Source organism: Denticeps clupeoides, chromosome 17 (genome assembly GCF_900700375.1).
Source record: "Denticeps clupeoides chromosome 17, fDenClu1.1, whole genome shotgun sequence".
Taxonomy (NCBI): domain Eukaryota; kingdom Metazoa; phylum Chordata; class Actinopteri; order Clupeiformes; family Denticipitidae; genus Denticeps; species Denticeps clupeoides.
This window is the reverse complement of record NC_041723.1, coordinates 2,282,581-2,302,709: the sequence shown is the minus strand read 5'-3', so window position 1 is coordinate 2,302,709 and position 20,129 is coordinate 2,282,581. Positions and strand designations below refer to the sequence as shown.

Here is a 20,129-nt window from a genome sequence, read left to right as displayed (position 1 = left end):
CTCAAAACAACTAACAAAGAAATAAATAACTATGGCGTGTATAATAAAATGACATTACTTAACTCAAGTGGTTATGAGAAGTGATGTAGTGTTTTGCCATGAATAGAAAGAGAGGTATCAGCATGTAATGAGATGTAACTGACATTCAATAATATACAGATGAGTGCAATTGCCTGGTCCGTGACATTAGTGACATTTTTGGCCCCTTATGGATGTGTGCATCGGGTGAAAGGGCTTTTTTTCAAATTCTCTCAGACACCGCCGTAAATAGTTTTTGGAACAATGTTGGATGTGCACCATGTGATCTTGTGCCCAAGAATGGACGCAGTAAATTACAACATTGGAAAGTGCCCAGTGCTGTGAAATGTGTCCTCTGTATTTAACCATCACCCTTGGTGAGCAGTGGGCAGCCATGACAGGCGCCCGGGGAGCAGTGTGTGGGGACGGTGCTTTGCTCAGTGGCACCTCAGTGGATTTGAACCGGAAACCTTCTGATTACAGGGCCGCTTCCTTAACCACCACTGCCCCTTCATCAAGGGGACCTTAGTGGCACCTTGGCATTACTTCCAGGGCCGCTTCCTTATCCGCTAGGCCACCGCTGCCCGGAACATGGCCACATGTGTATTATTTAGAACTATAAATTTTGTAAGTTGTTTAAAATAAATGAAATTCCGTGAACATAATTGTGTGTAACTGATTTGTTTAATAGTTTTACAGTTCTGCATTTTTGAACAACACTGGGGTGTATTTTTGGCTCCTCCCCTTTTAAAACTTAGTTTTTTCCATCTTTTGGGTGTTTTACACACCAATTACGTTCCTGTAATCACCGTCCCCAGCACCGTCCCCACCCTCTGCTCACCAAGGGTGACGATTAAATACAGAGGAGACGTTTTGTTGTGTCACCGTGTGCTGTGCTGTGTTTCACGTTGACAATCACTTCCCTTTCACTTCACTTCATATGCGCCGTGTCTTAATCTCTGTTTAAACGTGTAAAGAAACTTCCACCACCTTCCCCACTCTAACTTATTAAAGAGCCCACGGCTGAAGCTGCGAAGCCTACGTTCCTCAGACCCTCCTCCAGTCCCGGCTGGCATTTGGATGCTTTGTAGACGCCGATGGACTTTTAAGCTTTTGCCGTTTCTCTCAGCTTTTTGTTGTCCTGACATTTGGACCTGTTGAGCGAGGGGTGACAGTCGCGCCCGTGTACTGAAGTATCTTTGATCTGTTCATAACGGAGCAACAAAGCTGCTGAAGGCTGCATCGTCTCCATGCTGCTTTCATTTCCTGTCCCACAGGAAATTGCTGCAGGGTCTCAGGCTGATATCTTTCTGCTCACAGGCACAGTTTTATCTCCCGCTGATTTTTTTTTATTAAAGACGGGGCTGTATTCAAACGAGCCGTCATTCAGCCACAAACAGCTTACGTCACGTGTGAAGATCCTGTTTTCTCCTTCTTCTTGTCTTGGCAGTCAACGGGGTTGTCCATCTAATTTCATCAATTATGGTCCGGTTTTCTCCTCTGAATGGATTTGAACACCGTGGCGTATTTTGGGTATCTTCTTGTTTTCAGTGGAAACATACAAAATGAATAAAATGCTGCTTTTGACGCATTTTGTTCTTTAATTAGTGAGACAACGTGCTCGAATCACATGGTCCGTTGTCTTCAACTTATTGCTTTCTGTCTTGGATCCACGCCTGAGCCCCTGTGGATTTATCCTCGAAGTGAAGAGGATTAGCGGCGAGGTTATCCATTTCCTTGAGTGCCTCTGACGTGCTTGCCTTTCCAAATTGCAGATGGGGCGGGAGGCGGGAGATAGCACCCGCGCCCAGTGATGACAGGGAATGGACGCCTTATCGGCGTCATCCGTCACACTATATAAACGGGGCCCGTCCCCGCCGCGGCGCCGTGTGGCTCCAGCTCTCTCTCTCTCCCCCCCATGGCGTCCGAGGTGCAGCCGAAGAAGAAGGGGCCCGAGGCGGTTCCCAGGATGCAGCCGGCCATGATGATGTTCTCCAGCAAGTACTGGGCCCGGCGTGGCCTTTCACTGGACTCGGCTATGTTCGACCAGCAGCACACTGGGGGCCAAATGGTGAGAGAGAGAAAAAAATATAGAAAACATGGAAGTTATGGGATGATTTGGTGCTGTAGGGTTTTTAGACATTAAAGCATGAGACCCCATGAAATTGTTTATGATGGATGAAATGGGTTTCAGGAACAATTAAAGTCATCATACGTTATATTATATTTGCTATGAATCCTGGATCCTACGAATAATGTGTGAAATAAAAAAAATCCGTATTAATTAGCTGTTATGTCGATGCAGAATGAGTAACTCTCTGCCTGTGTGTGCTGATCTTTGAAGCTCCGCAGGACGTCCTTTGGTCGGATAGACGAGAAACCGGATAGAGAGGACAAGCCTGTGACACATGACTCAGGAAAGACCACGGTGGTCTTCTCCGTGAAGAACGAGGTTGGCTGCTTAGTGAAGGCTCTACGGCTCTTCCAGGTGAGGGAAGGCTTTCTTCCTCTTTGGTCCCCGTGTCCACCCTGTGTGTTCTCCCGCTTTATCATTTGTTGTGAGATCTTTCCTATTTAAGATATAGAATTGTTTTATTAATTTCGACACAAACCAAATAAGTTATTTTTACACTCATATGAATAAAATGTCACAATTTTGTTTCTTAATCCGTTTCCTTAAGGAGAAGCAAGTTAATCTGGCCCACATCGAGTCTCGCACGTGTAGGCGCGTCCCCACGGAGGTGGAGATCTATGCCGAGTGCAGCTGCACCAAGACGGCATTTAACGAGCTTGTGCAGTACCTTAAAAACCACATCAACGTCATCTGCTGCAACACCCCTCAGCACGCCTGGACAACCGACGGAGGTCTGTCCCTCACCGCACCTTAGCTTTTAAAGTCTATACGTCATCTTTACAGAATAGTCTGTAATGGGATGTTTTGACTTTTGATCAAATTAATTGTTACATTAATTTTGTTGTTATATACCACAAACAAGAGCTCTGGAGGAATAAAGTTGCTTTTCTGACTTCTCCTTCTAGACTGTGAGGACTGCGTGTGTGTTTTGGGTGGGTTGCCAGATGGGGATGGCGTCCCCTGGTTTCCCCAGAAGATTTCGGAGCTGGACCAGTGCTCTCACAGGGTGCTGATGTATGGTTCTGAGCTGGATGCTGACCATCCGGTAGGTGTGCTTGCCAGTCTCAATAGTTTTTTCAAAATGGATCTGAAAACAGGCTGGTCCCAGGGTTGTGCTTTGGGGTACACCACATGTACCTTATGCAGCAAAGACATTATTAATTAAAAGAAAGTGTCTTTTTTTGAGGATGAGTACAGGTCAGTTCCACAGGTACCAGCTGACTGATATGGGGCATTATTTAGAACAGTTAGTATGATGTTAATTATCTTAATGCATAAGGGAATTACAGCCTGCTGTGATTTTCTGTTTCAGGGATTTAAAGATCAAGTCTACCGTCAAAGGAGGAAGTATTTTGTTGAGGTTGCCATGAATTACAAATTGTTAGTGAATTTATTTGTCGTTATTGTTCATGAAATGATGAATTGGTGCTCTCATCCTGTAACTGCATGATGTATTGCTAATGGTAAATATGAATGATAGTGGGCAACCCATTCCACGCATCAAGTACACGGTCGAGGAGGTGAAGACCTGGGGAGTGGTGTTTCGAGAACTCACCAAGCTCTACCCCACACACGCTTGTCGAGAGTACCTGAAGAACCTCCCTCTGCTCACAAAGCTTTGTGGGTACAGAGAAGACAACATACCTCAGCTGGAGGACGTGTCCACGTTTCTCAGAGGTAGCCAAATAGCCTCCAGAACAGACTTGAGTCATGTGCCATGATGTTCTATTTTTCTGCATGACCAGTTTGACTGGATAAGAAATTAAAACCAGGAAATATTTTTTACTGCCTAGGGTTCAAAGGTGAATTTAAGTGTGAAAAATAGATTTTACCATACCCCTAAATCTTTATGACCTCATCAGAGCGATCAGGGTTCACAGTAAGGCCCGTGGCAGGATACCTGTCCCCCAGAGACTTCCTGGCCGGCCTGGCATACCGCGTTTTCAACTGCACCCAGTACGTGCGCCATAGTGTTGACCCGCTCTACACGCCGGAGCCGTGAGTGATTTAACAACCCACTGTTTTCATTCCGTCGCTTCCTGCCGAAACTCCTCCCATGACTAAAATATTTCCTCACAGTGACACGTGCCACGAACTACTCGGTCATGTGCCCTTGCTGGCAGACCCCAAGTTTGCCCAGTTCTCGCAGGAGATCGGGCTGGCCTCGCTGGGAGCGTCAGACGAGGACGTGCAGAAGCTGGCTACAGTAGGTGTCATGAGTATAAGCATCTTCTGGAGATATATGCAGGGAGATGCAGGAGCACGAAAGGTCACAGCTTGATGGGCTGGCATTTATAACCCATCTCTCTGTCACGGCCTGATGTATGGAACTGCAGTGCTGCCGTTTGTCATTCTTTCGTTGGCTTCGCTTCTCCAGTGTTACTTCTTCACCATCGAGTTCGGCCTGTGCAAGCAGGACGGCCAGTTGAGAGCCTATGGGGCTGGTCTGCTGTCATCCATTGGGGAGCTGAAGGTATGGATTTAGATTATTATTCACTACATAAACGTTAATACGAATGCACACGAAGTATTGGCTGTGGTTATGCCTGCTAAGGGGATTAAATCATCTGTTTTCCTCTTGGCTTTGGCCATGTGACTTGCCAACGTGTGGCTCGGTTAAGCCCGATTCTCTTGCAGCATGCGCTGTCAGACAAAGCTGCCGTGAAGACGTTTGACCCGAAGACCACGTGCTATCAAGAATGCCTCATCACCACTTTCCAGGAGGTTTACTTTGTCTCTGAGAGTTTTGAAGAGGCCAAAGAGAAAATGAGGTGACATAAGAGTAATATTCTTCTATGTAAACGCGCTGTCGCACACTTGCCGCAGTCCTGACGCACCATATGCCCGCAGGGAATTCGCCAAAACGATAAAGAGGCCGTTCTCTGTATACTACAACCCTTACACCCAGAGCATCGACCTGCTGAAGGACACCAGGAGCATCGAGAACGTCGTGCAGGACCTGCGCTGCGACCTCACCACGGTGTGCGACGCACTGGGCAAAATGAACAGATACCTGGGCATCTAGTGGCGGGGGCAGCCTTCCTGTAGCGCTTATGCCGTCTGTCGCTTTTAAGAGATGCGGGCTTCTTTTTGGTTTTGTTTTTTTTTTTTTTTGCGCTGAAAAGTCTGTTAACGTCACACCACGTCACCGAAGCTGCCATCAGGTTGTCGTGAGCGCGTGCGCGAAGGAACAGCAATAACAGCAGGTCATTTACGCCATTTATCAGACGCCCTTATCCAGAGCGACTTACAATCAGTTACAGGGACAGTCCCCCCCGGAGCAATTTAGGGTTAAGTGTCTTGCTCAGGGACACGATGGTAGTAAGCGGGATTTGAACCTGGGTCTTCTGGACCATAGGCGAGTGTGTTGCCCGCTAAGCTACTGCCACCCTAACACACGTCACAGTCGGTAACGTCCTGTGGCCCGGTGCACAGCGGCTGACCGTAAATACAGAGGGAATGAACGTTTCCAAGCACCCATAACCTGCAACCAACTTAAACCTTCAGAAGAAGAGGAAAAATATGTCCAACATTTATTTACATGAACCAGGATACAGGACACAAATGCAGCTGGACAGAACAGTGCTATTTACGGCGTTAAATAACGTACTATGTTACATGGCGAGTCGCGTTAACATTTTCAGCTTTAACTGATTAAGTGGACGTCGGTTCTTCACAGCGGACCGCTCGTCCCCCGTGCCGTTCTTAGAAAAGTGCGTCACGCATCTTGTGATCCCGAAAGTGGCGTGATCCTCTGGTTAAAAAAAATAAAATATATTATATATAATAAAATTCTGGGTCAAAGGTCAAGTTGACTTAAGGAACTTTTTTTTTCACGTTCACGTTGAAGAGGTTCATTGTCCAGCGTGACCAATCCGAAAGTAAAACCAGGAGAGAAGTGCAGGTTCCTCCGGGGTCGGGGTCGTCATTGCACTTCATGGTCGTCTTCCTGAAAAGCTCTCTCCTGAAAAAAAGCAGACACAGGGCAGGTGACGGGCATGATGGGAAACGGACAGTCATGCTGTTTGTGCCACGGGAAGAGTTTGCCTGACCAACTGTTTCATAATAACGTAAGCACTTCAACACAACCTGTGTGGTCATCGTAACGCTCACAATGCATTCGTCTCATTAGCATATTGCTGTGTTGAGCATGTTTGGTCTGTTTGGTGTGTGAATAAAGTGTTGAAGTCCTGATGTCCTGAGTGAGATTACTGAAGGGCCTGAACGTGCTTCAGTCGAAAGCAATAATTCATGTAGAAATGGTGGTGAGGATGTTCATTTGCATACAGGGAAGTGAAACTCACCCAGCCCCCTCGCTGGTGCACCCAGGAAGAGAAGTTCTGCTGGAGGTACTGAGCACCAAAACCCATGACCCGGTTCATGGGCTGCAGGTCCAGGGCCGAGAGGCGTCTGGTGACCTCGAAGGTCATGGCTATCTGTGCCTGTTGCGTTATAGGAGCTCTCGAGGGAGCCACACGTTGGAGGAAGGAGTTTGTGATTGTTGCAAACAGGTTGTAGGAGAAAGAGTTTGTGAGGAACCTGGCCAGATCTGGGTTCTTCTTGATCTGTGAACAGATCCCAGACATGAAGTGGTCATGGTGGACAGGAGAACTGGAACAAATGAGGAGACGAGAGCCCTCACCTCTTTGTCCAACTGGTCCCCAGACTGCCTCAGTAACTCCACCAGGCGCGGGATGACGTCTGCATTCACATGAGTGATGGTTTAAACGAGAGACAAAGACCAGAAGTCACCAGAAAGGCCCCAGAAATAACGTAGGCGCCTACCCTCATCACCATCGTTGCTGTCATCGTCACCATCACTCGCTATTTTGGGAGAGATGGAAATGCTGTCTGCGATCCCAGTGATCTTCTCCGCCACGTCTTCCAGCACATCTCTCGGACGCTTGCCCTGGACCGCAGCTTCAGAGGTTCTTGATTGCAGAGCCACTACGGATCCACACAGCATGAATCAGTTTCTCTTTTGATATTTTTCATATATACAGTACCGGCCAAAAGTTTGGACACTCCTTCCCATTCTATGTGTTTTCTTTACTTTCATGACCATTTACGTTGGTAGATTCTCACTGAAGGCATCACTACTATGAATGAACACATGTGGAGTTCTGTACTTAACAAAAAGTGGAGACCTGGCCTCCACAGTCACCGGACCTGAACCCAATCCAGGTGACGACCTTTTGAAGTTCATCGACAGAATGCCAAGAGTGTGCAAAGCAGTAATGAGAGCAAAGAAACTAGAATATAAAACATGTTTTCGCTTATTTCACTTTTTTCTGTTAAGTACATAACTCCACATGTGTTCATTCATAGTTTTGATGCCTTCAGTGAGAATCTACCAACATAAATGGTCATGAAAATAAAGAAAACACATTGACTGAGAAGGTGTGTCCAGACTTTTGTCCTGTACTGTGTACTTTTTTTAAATGGATATTGCTGGGTTTATAAGCCTTACATCTCCGTCCTCTCGGTGCTGGGAACAGTCCCTGGAAGACGGCGATTTCGGGCGGCGGAGATGCTGCCCGTCTCCTCATGCAGTACTTCTCCAGCAGGAGGAACTCCACCGTGGCTTCAGCCGAGGTCTCCATCGCCGCCGGGAGCGCGAACTTCACCCCTCGCCCCCGAGATGTCCCCTCTAATACGTAACTAGACGCGCGTATCGAGCAAGTGAATGACGTTGGCCGGAAACTGTAACAAAAGTTGCGCTTCCTTGCGTCGCGTTTCTAGAACCTGATTGGCCGAGACGCGCCCGACTCCTTTTATGTCCCTGGTGGCGGGAAAGCGGCGGTGCGGCAAGCCGTGCGGTCATTTAATCAAAGTCAAAGTCCACTTTATTGTCACCTCACTGATATACGAGTGCACAGAGAGACGAGATTGCGAAGCTTCGGAGATTCACAGTGTGCAAAAAGACAAAATAACACACGACACAAAACCATGACAAGGGACATTGTGGACATTGTGCGCTGACCCATAAAATAGTGCGGGTCGAGACAAACTAAACAGACCAGGCAGACAAGTAGCAGCAGTGAGTGTATGTGGTATTTGATATGCTATGACAATAATGGCAGTAGCGGTGATATGAAATGATATGATGACCATAACATAGCAGCATAGTGTGAGGCAGTGAGAGATTAAAGATTAAAGTGCAGGGTGTAATATTAAAAATTAAAAAGTGCAGAGTGCAGCACTCATGTTCAGTTTGTAATGTGCAGTTTGGGAGGGAGAACAAAAAATCCTATAATATCGACACTCACTCCTGCAAACCACACACAAAAGATAATATTTGTTTCATAATGTGCATTTAACAATGTTCGTATAAACATTATTTTTAAAGGATGAAAAATATGGAACTGGCTGTGTGAATGGCTTTTGTAGTGGCATAGTTCTGATGAATAAAAATACCTTGTTTTCTACCTGCAATAAATTAATATGTGGTTCTGGAATAAAATGTGATATAGGCCATAGGCCTTCCCTGTTAACTACTACAATACACCAACAATTTTTGGACTTTTTAACTTAATTCGAGAAGAATGTTAAACAATTTATGTAGTTCATGAATTTTATTAGACTACGTACCGTACTTAGAGAAACACAATAAGGCACTGTGATGCAAATAAAGCTCTCCTGATATTAATATTTGTTTACAGGGAGTGTTGCTTGTGACCATGATTCATTTTTAAGCCACAAAGGTTCAATAACCAATAAAAGTTCAGTATGTACAGTATGTTTACTCTGCAACTACATGGGACCAAAATAGTGTGTTTATTCAGGTGTGTGTTTTAATATTATCTGGACCGTTTTAGCAGTAAATCAACTCTGTAACCTTTCAATAGTCTGACCTTGAATAGTATATATTTTTGGGAATAATAATTATAATAATTATAAAAAAAAACATTTAGGAATGTTAGAACTGTTTGGTGAATCAAATGCACATTATTATAAGTGACACGTTTATGGGGCTCCTAAAAGTGCTCAAACATATGTATACAAATATACAGTAAATTATAAAGGCTCGTTTTATTTATTGGGGATATTTTAATAAGAAATGTACATTTTTATATACAATAGTGCTGTGTTTTAAAAGAATAACTGGGACAGGGAGGCCTATGGAAGAGGTGGTGCACACTGCTGTTGTGGAGCCTTCATGGTTGGAGGTGCAGAGACATGCAGGTAGGCCGGGCTGCCGGGCGTGGACACTCTCTGGAGCACCAGCTGGGGATAGATCTGGCTCTCCGAATGGTACAGACCAGGGGGCAGACTTCTGATCATGCTCTCCTGGCTCCTAGAAAGACCACAGGAATGCTTCTGCACGATGAGACAGAATAATAAAACCGCTGGCGCTGTGTGAAGCTGTGGGCCCACACTGACCTGTTGTACGCCTGATTCTCGTGGCCCCGCGTCGTCCCTGGACGGACGGGAATTCTGGTGCTCGGCTGGGGCAGTGGCAGGTTATAGATTTTGGGGGGGTGAAAAACCTCCCAGTCTCCCTCCTCCCTCTCCAGCCATGCCCTGCTCCTCCGAGAGGCTGGTCGTCGCTTGTCCCTCCTCCTGTGGAGGAACAAATGGGTGATTTTGTTCTCTCCTACTTGTCTCATATTGCCAATCTCTCACGCATGTTGATTACTTCTCCGCAACTCCTCGGATACACGTCCAATCACAGATCACCTCCAAACTAGACTACAGTAACTCCCTCCTGGCTGGTCTGCCTCCAAGCGCTACCTGACCTCTCAAATTCCCCCACACCGCTCCACTGCTTCCTGTGGCTGCCCGCATCAGGTTCAAAATACCGATGGCATCTCTCCGATCGCGCAGCACTGCTCCACTGGTACCGCCACCTCTCGAGGTACCAGGAAACAATCATCTAGACTCTCCTCTGTCTCTCAATGACCTTCCACTAGACCCTCGAACAGTTGAGTCACTGCAGATCTTCATGTGCGAACTAAAAAACCTTCCTTTTTGGGAAATACTTAACAAAAAAACAATACGTTGTTGATAGAGTGAGCCTAGTGAACCAAATGATGGAGAAGAGCGCCTGGGAAATGCAGTAAATGTGAACTGTGGTGCCCGAACACGGACGTTTCCGCGTCTCCATACCTGGACCTGCCCGTGCGTGTCCTCTCTCTCTTTCTATTCAGATGGTCTTGCACGCAGCAGACAACGAAGAAGACAGCCATGGTGACGATGACCACGCCACTAATCACGGACACCAGCACCGCCGCACGGAGTCCCCGGTTGTCCGGATTGGGGATTCCTGAAAACGTGGCAGCAGGTTTGGGGGGTTTGGCAGGGCATCGATCGAGTGACTGATTGACTGACTTGCTGGAGCGATGGATGCCGTCTCACCCTCACACGTCGGATGGCGGTTGCTCCATTTGGGAGACCCTGCGTGGACGATGCAGGTCATCTTCTCGGCTCCCACCAGCTGGTATCCTTCTGCGCACCAGAAGACCAGCACCGAGCCCGCCGACACCCCGGTGCCGTGCTCCACATAGTACGAGCCGCGCCGCGGGGGCAGCACGGGGACACAGCCGAGACCTGCAGATAGGGACGGAGCGGCTGGTGATAAAACAGACAAACTGTTTTTTGCATTTCTGCTGGTGTGGAGCGTGCAGGTGAGGGACGTGCGCGGTGGTTCTCCTGCCAGCCACCATGTACTACTTCAGAAATGAGTGACGCTCACCAGTGTCGCCACCGATGCCGGGGTCAGTGGCGTTGGGCTGCTCCTCTGAGGTGGTCCGGAGCAGAATCGGACTCACGGACACGCCGAGCGACGAAGCCCCCACGCCCAGTCCGCCCACGGTCACCATCACCGCAGGCCAAAGGAGAAGCATCCCTCGGAGCCCTGGCAGTGCCGCTCGCGTCACATCTTGCTCCTTGTGGCGGAGGGTCCAGGGAGGTGGTGCTGGAAGACGGGAAGCCCTGCTGCGCTCTCTGTGCCGAGCGGGAGTGTGGCTTCCTCGTGGTGTGCTTGGTAACACCCCCCCCCCCCCCTCAGCACCGCTGCCAGCTTCTGTTATCCTACAGCAGCAGCAGCAGCGGCAACGCCGCTTACGTAACCTAAAGCGCACGTGTGGATGTCATTTTTCTGCACTGCTAAATCCCTGGTCTCCCCAGTGACTAGACCACACGTGAACATGTGATGTGTGTGTGTGTGTGTGTGTGTGTGCGAGTGCTATTCATACTAAGCATATATGTGTGTACAATTATAAAATTATTAAGCATCATGATGAACAGACTTAACAGACTTAAAACCAAACAGATCATTGTGTGTGTGTGTGTGTGTGTGTTTGTGCATGTGCTTTACAGTGAGTGCAGCAGATGGCGTGTGAGCATGGCACGTGGACTGAACACCATTACATTGTAGCTCACTTGACTGAGCACAGTGCTTTGGGGAGTGTGTGTGTGTGTGTGTGTGTGTGTGTTAGGGAGTAAGTATCTCTCTCTCCCAGGCTCAACATGGTGAGCGGTGAACAGCGCGTGTGCAAACACACTATTTCCCTCCATCGGTCCCAACAGGGATTTCCGTGGATGAGAAGCAAAATGCAGACTTCTTCTCTGATGATCTGACATCAACGTCTCTCTCTCTCTCTCTCTTACCCAGTCTTATTTTAGCTTGGCTTATTAATGTTTCAGGAGCAACCCTGAGCCCACAAGGCGTGCGTGTTCACCGGGATGTAAATATAAACGCCAAGATACTTTGTGTGAATGCACGTTCTGTGTAAATGTCCTGGTGAGCAGGGTTTATACATGATGCCAATCAGGACACAGTCATATATTAGACTCACATATTAGTCAGTGGCTATGCTATGGGCAATAATAGTTTGGTCCTAATGACAATTTTTTTTATGTGCAATATGCTCGAGAGATACTACAGTTTATTAGATAGATACATTGCGGATCCAGCTTACGGCCATACCACCCTGAGAACGCCCGATCTCGTCCGATCTCGGAAGCTAAGCAGGGTCGGGCCTGGTTAGTACTTGGATGGGAGACCGCCTGGGAATACCAGCTGCTGTAAGCTTTTGGGGCAGTGGTGGCCTAGTGGTTAAGGAAGCGGCCCTGTAATCAGAAGGTTGCCGGTTCGAATCCCGATCCGCCAAGGTACCACTGAGGTGCCACTGAGCAAAGCACCGTCCCCACACACTGCTCCCCGGGCGCCTGTCATGGCTGCCCACTGCTCACTCAGGGTGATGGGAAAAATGCAGAGGACAAATTTCACTGTGTGCACTGTGTGCTGTGCTGCTGTGTATCACGTGTGACAATCACTTCACTTTCATAATTTTCATTTCACTTTCATGGAAGTTCGGATAACAATGATTTAAAAATATCCATCATACATTTAAAATCTCTTTTTTTAACCAAAAGAGTTCCTGATTTTTTTTTATTTAATAGAATCAATTTCCCTTGGGATAAATGCAGCATTGCAGCATTGTGAACCCCTAATATTTCTAACAATTTCAGAGGTTTTTAAAACCGGCAGCCATAATCGAAATCAAGCAAAAACATTTCAGTTTACGCGCAACAGACAGCATGTATGAACACTTTAAAGTAAACGACGAGAGCTAATCAATTTACGTTTACATGCACTATATAAAAGGACGGGGGCGTTTCTCGGAGAGGAAGAAAAACTCGTTTTCCCAGAATGCACCGCGCCGGCAGAAAGTGAAAACACCGCCATGTGAGTCGCTGCGACTTTTCCTGTCATTCTGTGTTACGGGCGTTAATTTGATTTTATCGTCCTGCTTTTGGGAGCCACGTAACGGCGGGCGTCGCCGGTGTGGAGCTTTTAATTTCCGACTTGCGCCAGTTATTGTTTTACAAAAGTGAAACGTTCCGAGTTCATGTAAAATTGACTGGAGCTGCTCAGTAAGTGGATCGTTTTTTTTAATCGACTTAATTGTTTTAATGTCCACGATTAATGATCGTCTTGATCCAAATCTTAAAAAATATTTTTATATATTTTTGTTGTGTTGTGTTTTTTTTTAAGTGACAGACAGGCTGCGCTCGCAACTCTAGGTGTGGCCCATGGCGGGTCAGACCTGGCTGGATGCGACCCTGCAGCGGACGTCCCGACTCGGCCTGGAGGTTCTGGCCCGGGCGCGCACGCGTAGCGTGGACTGGACCGGGACCGGCGGCGCGGGAGCGCGCGAGGAGGTGGGGCGCGCGTTGTTACCCCGAAAATGAACCTCATGTCCCGCCTGCTCTTCGGGGTTCTCACCCACTCTGCTGCTCTTGGGTGGTAGTAGCCTAGCGTGTAACACACTCGCCTGTGAACCAGAAGACCCAGGTTCAAACCCCACTTACTACCATCGTGTCCCTGAGCAAGACACTTAACCCGGAGTGTCTCCAGGGGGGGGACTGTCCCTGTAACTACTGATTGTAAGTCGCTCTGGATAAGGGCGTCTGGTAAATGTTGTAAATGTAAATGCTCTGGCAGTTGAAGGTCCAGTTGCACCCCGAGAACAAGAGCCTGGACGCCGCGTTCGGAAGAGTCGCGGAGCTGGTGGGACGCGCATCTGGGGAATGCGAGGTAACGCCAGCGCAGCTAAGCTACTTTAAAAAAAAAAAAAATTATTCACAGAGTGCCAACGCGTGTGTTTTTGACCCTGCAGAACGTCTGCCAGTCCGTCCCCGAACCCCACAGACAAGAGAGAAGACACATGTGTCGCTACCACACTGGTGGAGCCCCGCCCAGGTCCACCAGGAGGGGATCTGCGCCTGCCAGAGGACTTTCAGAGGTCAGACACATGTTGACACCGAAGGATCCTCCTCTAAAATGCAACCACTCAACAAACGTACATATTATGCATCATTGCATCGATCTAATAAATATTCAAATAGGTGGATTACATTTACATTTACAGCATTTATCAGACACCCTTATCCAGAGCGACTTACAATCAGTAGTTACAGGGACAGTCTCCCTGGAGCAACTTAGGGTTAAGTGTCTTGCTCAGGGACACAATGGTAGTAAGCGGGATTTGAACCTGGGTCTTCTGGTTCATAGGCGAGTGTGTTACCCACTAGGCTACCGCCGATTGGTATCAGTAACATTTTGCGACATTGGGCAGTCACCATCCAGAGCAGCTTACAATTAGGGACAGGCCCCCTGGAGACACTCTTGCCCAGGGACACAGTGGTAGTGTGTGGGGTTTGACTTTTCAGCCTTCTGGTTTGTTAGGCTCCTATGTTCTTAAATGTGCTGTGCACAGCATGTGAAACATGAACGACTTAATAAAGCATGTCCAAAAGCATCATGTCAAAGAACTTGAGTTCAATTGTGGATGTGTGCACATATATTTGTGTAATTATTATATTGTCTTACACCCCCCCCCCCACCACCACCACCACAACAGGACAGTTTGTTAATAAATACTGGCACCATTTTGGTATTCTGCAGCGGCCAGGTATTGTTATCAGAACTGAGAAAGCTGGATCGGTGCATCTGTAGTTATTACAGTATTAAATATAAATAAGAACATCATGCAAGATATAAGGACCAAAAAAAAATCCTGTATAAATACCAGAATGTCACATGCCGTCATCTAGTGGTGGAAAGTGCCACTGCAACTCTGCAGGTCAGAGAATTGGGCGGGAGGTGACCCTGAGCTGCTGTTTTGCTCCCCGTGCACCCAGGACCGTTCCGAACAGGACGACTATCGGGTGGAGGTGGCGCCAGGAACGTACTCCGTCACCGCCGGCGTTCCCACTGCAGCGCGGCAGACCCAAGTGGTGCAAGTTGGCCCTGGAGAGAGCGCCAGGCTCACCTTTCGCTTTTGACCTTCTGAATTGCTAATAACACCCGTTCAGTCTGAACCATGTGTGTACAGCTGTTTTTTTTTTTTTTTTTTTTTTTCTGCTCAGGGCTGCGATTTATGGTAAATAACATGCACTTTTTTTTTTTTTTTTACAATGCACATATATATAATTATGCAATAAATATTGTTTTTTTTTTTTTTAATCATCATGTGTTTCTTTTTCCTCCTGAGTGACTGGGCACCATCAGAAAGATCCAGAATTTTGGCTTTGATTGATTAGCTAGTTTTTCCACCTAAACTGTGTTTGGGCTCAGTCAGACCAAATATCTCCCTGACCGTGACCTTCCTGGCTGCGGAATCCAGGACCCGGTCGAACAGGGAGCTGTGATTGACGGATGGGCTGGTCAGGGTGCTGGGACTCGTCATCGGGTTTTTGACTGGAAGAGAATTACAGAAGAAATGACGTATATGATTTAATATGTGTGTGTGTGTGTGTGTGCTGTATGGTTCTGGACTGTGGAGGAACTGGTACCAGGCTGCTGCGGCGCAGCAGGACTCCGTCTCCAGTATCTCCAGCTCGGTCGGGTCCCTGTCTTGGCTCTTCTGAGAAGTGTCAGGTCGGTGTTGACTGCCTGACTATTCATCTCCGCTCCCCGATTTACGGAACTGCTGTCGTTTCCACTGTCTGAGGGAGCCGAGGTCTCTCTCGGGCTCTGAAGATCCTGCAGTTGCAGGTCCACCTTCCTCCTCAGATGATCCCTCAGGCTCTTTTCACACGTGAGAACCGGTCCCGCAGGGGGCCGCGTGGCCTGACAGTGGCACGAAGGAGCTGAGGGACGGCGGTCCACGCAGCACAGACACAGTGGCCTGTGAAGGGGACAGTGCTGAAGCCCGTGATGGTGCACTGTGTCCTGCAGCTCCTGCACCATGCGCTTGTGCAGGGAGGGTGGAATCCACACTGCCAGCTCCGGAGGAACTGCGGTTTCGTCTCCGTTCCAGAAGAGCACGTGGAGTGCACAGCGTCCTAAAACTGTCAGGGCAAAGCAAGGGCCAAATGATCTTCTGATTCTCTCAGATGTGCACCTTTTCAGTCTGATTTAAAGCATGGCGATTGGTCCAGCCAGATCTTTATCCAGATTCTATCACCTCTGAAGGGTTCCCTGGGCTCTGCGCCAGAGAGAACCAGGCCGGGCGCGTATCTCTGGAGTTGCGGGTCACACGGTGCCAGCACCGTATCTCCAGGTGCCAGACTGTGTGCGTGGGCGCGGTAGTAGTTCACCATGTCGCACGAGGAGACCAGGTGATGTTTCGGGGAGGCGTGGCCATGTTCCTCTGGCAGCGGCTTATCAAATTCAACCAGAAAGATTCCATACCGGCCCTGAGGTAAATAAACAAGCACAGAACGCTTTAAACCCCACAAAATAATTGAAATTATTTCAGAGGATGGACCAAGTGTGTCACCAGAACGTCTTGCTGTCTTGTGGCCAGGTAGTAGAAGCCATCGGTATTCCTCCTGGCCAGAACCCGGCAGCCAGGAGACATCTGGGCGCATGCTGTGGCACCGCCTGGCACGCAGGTCGACCAGGGGGAGGCGGGTGACCTGGCGAACACCTGGACACCGTTTAAAACCGTGCTTTTACCTGGCATCTGCTGACACTGAAATACCTGCCTGAGGGTGGAGGTCGGGGGCGCGGGCGAACTCGAACAGCAGCCATGCGGGGTGGAGGCGGGAGACTGGTCCGCGGCACACAGCAGGGACACCTGGGGCAGGGATGCCTGTAGTTAGGACACGGAGGATTTCCCAGCATGCTTTTGTGTAAGACTGAGGATAACCTCTCACCTGCGCGACCCCCCCATCCGGGCCGAGCTGCAGCAGATGACAGCTCCCCCTTGTGGCACAAGTGAGGCACCGCAGGAAGTCCAGGGTCCGTGCGTCCAGAGGGCTGCTCTCGGACACGAGGAAGACACACACGGGACGGGGGTCGATGGAGGGCAGCCCCCCCAGACACTCCTCTGGCTGGTCCGGGGAGCCGTTGGTAAGGAGGTGAACAGCTTGGCAGGTGGGATCACTGAAGGCAGCAGCCAGCGCGGCGAGGAGGTCTCTGCCTGGCCTGGTGTGGAGCTGGTGGATCCAGGCCAGGGCTTCAAACACGGTTTGAGGGGTGCAGGGCACCGAGTGGGTTCTCCACCGGGTCACCTGCGAGACAGCAGAGTTCGTTTTTCGACTCCCATCATACAGTACACCTGGGCTGGTATGGGTGCTAGTAGCCTAGTGGGTAACACAGGTGAAAAATTACAAAAAACAAATTGCAATGGACCTTTAGAGTCTATTGGATGTTGTGTAAAGATATTGCACGTTACTGCACATGGTGAGGTGGTGCTGCACATTTTATGGCGATATAGCATACGTATGGATAATGCTCTATTTTGAGTTTAGAGGCTGGATTGCATTTTTAAGGCGGTTTGTCCGGGATTTCATTGCTCTGTATCCTTTGCCTGATGGCAAAAGCTGGAAGAGGCGACGACCGGGGTGTAATGAGACCTGTGACAGGTCTGTTGCTTTTCTGTGGCTTCGTCAGGTGTAAATTTGTTCCAGGCTGGGGTAAGGGCATCAAATTGTATTTTTTCCCCACTTTCTGTGGATCAGCGGTAAAAGGCGAGGAGCAGATTCTTCTCAGCAGATCTTCTGTAGATCCTTGGTCTCGGCGCAGAACCGACCGCCACAGGAAATCCTTCCTACCTGGATCTATCAGATTGTATAACTCGTCCTTGCTCTGTAGGTGATTTTTTTTCAGGGCTTCAGTGTTTCTCACTCAGATGTGCAATACTACTCACCTGGATGTCTTTGAATGTTTGTTTTTACTCCCCTGCACACGCCGCCGCTGCTGCCCCCTCTCACTTGTACCCATGGCATAATCATTATTTCACTTAGCACTATCTCTTCACTGGATATAGTAATATCATTATTGTGATTGAGCCTTAAGCTATTTTTGTTAACTGCTCATATTGTACTTTTATATATAATTTATTCCTCTTGTTTCTCCTTCTGCATTGAGCATGTTGTTGACAAAAGTTCTTCTTATCTTATCTTATCTTTATTTATTGGCTGTGGGTGTGTTCACAGTACTTGTTATTCTTTTTATTCATATTCTTCTATAGTTCATGTATTATTGTCTTGGATCATATTTGACATTTTTAAAGTAAAAAAAAAAACAAGATTATGGATTCTTTTCAAAGGAATGTCTGCTCTGACACGCAGAAAACTACATCCCTGATTCATCAAACAATGGGAGTATCCCGGTGTGCAGTGGGAATACGCCGTTATTCACGACACACCTCGTATGAGAAACTGATGATGTTGAAGGAAGAATGGCGGAGCGAAGCCCTCGTCAGCAGGACCTGGGTCAGAACCTCTTTTACGGATCCGAACACCGCACCCATGGCCTCGGAGGCGTCCAGTGCAAAGGTCACATTCTGACCCGTCGTGCCCACTAGCAGGGGGACCACGCCAGGATCTTCGGGTAGTTGGGAGGTGGCGAACATTTCCATAGGTGTCCTGCAGCTGGATTAAAGAAACATACACGATCCATCTATACATTTTTGAACACACACTGAAAATCCTGGAGCCATTTTAATCCAATTGAGGTCCGAACAGCTCGGTCACTGAGCACTTTCACACAGCAGCTCAAGACCTTCCTCTTTATAGAATATTTAGATGAACTTGTAACCTTCTTATGGTCTAACTTGTATGTATAGAAACTAGAACAGAGTGAATAAAAAGATTGCATTCATAGTTGGGGGTCCTAATGAACTAGAACTGATCACTTCATCGATGGTAACATGGAAGCACGTTGCAAGTCGCTCTGGATAAGGGCGTCTGCCAAATGCCTTAAATGTGAATGTAAATCCAAAACTACACACAAAAAAAATACATTTTAACAACATTCTGTCCCAATTACCTTAAAGTTGCGTTAGTCTTTTAGACCATTTTCATCCCCAGATCTCTTTACAAGGACGTACCTTGATTTCCCCCCCGAGCAGCGCTCTGTCCAGGCCTGCAGGGTCCTATCAACCTAAAGCCGTTGTTTGTCACGGTTGCCATGGCAGCAGCCGTCCAGTGATTTAGTGCTTTTTTTTATGCCCTGTGTCTGACCAGTAGAGGTGCTGTGCCGCCTCATGTAGAGCTTTACAACACCGGTCATTTATTGTCCATCCAGAATGGGTGGTAGTGGCCTAGTGGGTAACACACTCGCCTATGAACCAGAAGGCCCAGGTTCGAATCCCCACAGTACGACTTTTAATTCTTTAAATACTGGTATCGAACAGCCCGGTATGGTTATCGGAACTACAAGAATTCCGAATCGGCGCATCCCTAGAATTTCTTCGAATTCTTCTTGGTGCAATAAATATTAAATCCAGCAGGTCGGTGGAGTTCTGGCACATGGAGGAAGCACTCCGCCCACGGTGTCTGCAGCCTCTCGGATGGCATTCATTTCTTCTTCTAAAAAAAGTTCAAGTTGAAGATCGTACGGCCATGGTTAATTTTGTTATTTAACCCCTTCCTGCTGGAGAGCAGTTCTAAACTAGACGGTTTGTAAGGGCAAGTAAATCTGGAGTGAACCAAAACCATGGCAGGTTGGGGCTCAGGGTGATTTAGGCCACAGACGTGAGGGGTCAGAGGTCACCCTGTAGACCACCCCACCCTATACAGCAAAGAAAGGGAAAAAAAAAAAAAAAAAAAATGCTTCAGTAGTTTTTAATTGAAATTGTACAGTTTATTGAAATACAAAAAGACAGCTCAGATATAAAAATAGTATCTGTATAAACGCTGGTCACAAAATACACAGAAGTGCAGTAGAGGGAGGGTAAACGGAACAGCATCATGTATACAAAAAAAAACAAAAAAAACAAAGCAAATAAATACAATAAATTAAAGCCTGAAATTTCATTAAACATTAAGGGTAAAATGAAAGGTGAAGCTGAAAATACTGAGTAACATTTCATGGTTTAAAAATAAAACTTATGAAATTGTTGATGACAATCCTCCCTCCAAAAAACATTTTGCAAATATACAACCAGTTAGGAGAAGAAGGAAAAAAAAAAAAAAAAAAAAAAAAAGTACAGTAAATATCTGGTTGTGACAGAAAAACAGACCACACCCACTGCATTTGCATGTTTTAATTTTAGGTAAACCTGAGCACCGG

At 47.6% G+C, this 20,129-nt stretch overlaps 6 protein-coding genes and 1 non-coding gene across 7 annotated transcripts in view; 4 read left to right on the top strand and 3 right to left on the bottom strand.

Annotated features, from left to right (window-relative positions):
- Positions 1–20,129, top strand: part of LOC114766810 (protein brambleberry-like) — a 480,412-nt gene that overhangs the window by 369,955 nt on the left and 90,328 nt on the right. The window lies entirely within an intron of this gene.
- Positions 1,923–5,177, top strand: tph2 (tryptophan hydroxylase 2 (tryptophan 5-monooxygenase)). The gene is made up of 11 exons (XM_028958069.1): positions 1,923–2,089; positions 2,363–2,506; positions 2,700–2,883; positions 3,058–3,197; positions 3,465–3,532; positions 3,633–3,829; positions 4,015–4,150; positions 4,232–4,358; positions 4,530–4,625; positions 4,790–4,923; positions 5,003–5,177. The coding sequence occupies exons 1-11, from the start codon at positions 1,937–1,939 to the stop codon at positions 5,175–5,177; spliced, it is 1,554 nt and encodes a 517-aa protein (XP_028813902.1). The 5' UTR covers positions 1,923–1,936.
- Positions 5,663–7,838, bottom strand: LOC114766833 (apoptosis facilitator Bcl-2-like protein 14). The gene is made up of 5 exons (XM_028958093.1): positions 7,623–7,838; positions 6,938–7,099; positions 6,795–6,853; positions 6,457–6,717; positions 5,663–6,116 (listed from the first exon to the last, which is right to left on the bottom strand). Exons 1-5 carry the CDS (start codon positions 7,753–7,755, stop codon positions 6,078–6,080), a joined length of 654 nt encoding a protein of 217 aa, XP_028813926.1. The 5' UTR covers positions 7,756–7,838; the 3' UTR covers positions 5,663–6,077.
- LOC114766828 (uncharacterized) lies at positions 9,100–11,714 on the bottom strand. Its single transcript, XM_028958085.1, has 5 exons — positions 10,848–11,714; positions 10,511–10,702; positions 10,262–10,418; positions 9,536–9,715; positions 9,100–9,449 (listed from the first exon to the last, which is right to left on the bottom strand). The coding sequence occupies exons 1-5, from the start codon at positions 10,996–10,998 to the stop codon at positions 9,272–9,274; spliced, it is 858 nt and encodes a 285-aa protein (XP_028813918.1). The 5' UTR covers positions 10,999–11,714; the 3' UTR covers positions 9,100–9,271.
- Positions 12,070–12,188, top strand: LOC114767526 (5S ribosomal RNA). Its single transcript, XR_003742954.1, has one exon. It is a non-coding gene; the product is annotated as a 5S ribosomal RNA (ribosomal RNA).
- On the top strand, positions 12,473–14,994 carry akip1 (A kinase (PRKA) interacting protein 1). Its single transcript, XM_028958095.1, has 5 exons — positions 12,473–13,033; positions 13,155–13,321; positions 13,605–13,697; positions 13,780–13,905; positions 14,804–14,994. Exons 2-5 carry the CDS (start codon positions 13,193–13,195, stop codon positions 14,945–14,947), a joined length of 492 nt encoding a protein of 163 aa, XP_028813928.1. The 5' UTR covers positions 12,473–13,033; positions 13,155–13,192; the 3' UTR covers positions 14,948–14,994.
- c17h11orf16 (chromosome 17 C11orf16 homolog) lies at positions 15,001–18,998 on the bottom strand. The gene is made up of 7 exons (XM_028958066.1): positions 18,946–18,998; positions 18,262–18,487; positions 16,766–17,122; positions 16,387–16,686; positions 16,072–16,303; positions 15,458–15,955; positions 15,001–15,362 (listed from the first exon to the last, which is right to left on the bottom strand). The coding sequence occupies exons 2-7, from the start codon at positions 18,472–18,474 to the stop codon at positions 15,202–15,204; spliced, it is 1,761 nt and encodes a 586-aa protein (XP_028813899.1). The 5' UTR covers positions 18,475–18,487; positions 18,946–18,998; the 3' UTR covers positions 15,001–15,201.

What these genes read in the sequence shown, in the direction of transcription:
- LOC114766828 (XM_028958085.1), bottom strand. Translation starts at nt 10,998, where the DNA reads ATGCTTCTCCTTTGGCCTGCGGTGATGGTGACCGTGGGCGGACTGGGC. An exon ending in ACACGCACGGGCAGGTCCAG is followed by an intron (nt 9,716 to 10,261) that starts GTATGGAGACGC and finishes GTTCCTCCACAG; the next exon opens with GAGGAGGGACAAGCGACGAC. An exon ending in GAGAATCAGGCGTACAACAG is followed by an intron (nt 9,450 to 9,535) that starts GTCAGTGTGGGC and finishes TGGTCTTTCTAG; the next exon opens with GAGCCAGGAGAGCATGATCA.
- LOC114766833 (XM_028958093.1), bottom strand. Translation starts at nt 7,755, where the DNA reads ATGGAGACCTCGGCTGAAGCCACGGTGGAGTTCCTCCTGCTGGAGAAG. An exon ending in GGGACCAGTTGGACAAAGAG is followed by an intron (nt 6,718 to 6,794) that starts GTGAGGGCTCTC and finishes ATCTGTTCACAG; the next exon opens with ATCAAGAAGAACCCAGATCT. An exon ending in TGCACCAGCGAGGGGGCTGG is followed by an intron (nt 6,117 to 6,456) that starts GTGAGTTTCACT and finishes GCTTTTTTTCAG; the next exon opens with GAGAGAGCTTTTCAGGAAGA.
- akip1 (XM_028958095.1), top strand. Translation starts at nt 13,193, where the DNA reads ATGGCGGGTCAGACCTGGCTGGATGCGACCCTGCAGCGGACGTCCCGA. An exon ending in GCGCATCTGGGGAATGCGAG is followed by an intron (nt 13,698 to 13,779) that starts GTAACGCCAGCG and finishes TTGACCCTGCAG; the next exon opens with AACGTCTGCCAGTCCGTCCC. An exon ending in CTGCCAGAGGACTTTCAGAG is followed by an intron (nt 13,906 to 14,803) that starts GTCAGACACATG and finishes CCGTGCACCCAG; the next exon opens with GACCGTTCCGAACAGGACGA.
- c17h11orf16 (XM_028958066.1), bottom strand. Translation starts at nt 18,474, where the DNA reads ATGGAAATGTTCGCCACCTCCCAACTACCCGAAGATCCTGGCGTGGTC. An exon ending in CGGATGGGGGGGTCGCGCAG is followed by an intron (nt 16,687 to 16,765) that starts GTGAGAGGTTAT and finishes TCCCTGCCCCAG; the next exon opens with GTGTCCCTGCTGTGTGCCGC. An exon ending in TGCTGCGCCGCAGCAGCCTG is followed by an intron (nt 15,363 to 15,457) that starts GTACCAGTTCCT and finishes ATTCTCTTCCAG; the next exon opens with TCAAAAACCCGATGACGAGT.
- tph2 (XM_028958069.1), top strand. Translation starts at nt 1,937, where the DNA reads ATGGCGTCCGAGGTGCAGCCGAAGAAGAAGGGGCCCGAGGCGGTTCCC. An exon ending in AGGCTCTACGGCTCTTCCAG is followed by an intron (nt 2,507 to 2,699) that starts GTGAGGGAAGGC and finishes CGTTTCCTTAAG; the next exon opens with GAGAAGCAAGTTAATCTGGC. An exon ending in GTTGCCATGAATTACAAATT is followed by an intron (nt 3,533 to 3,632) that starts GTTAGTGAATTT and finishes TATGAATGATAG; the next exon opens with TGGGCAACCCATTCCACGCA.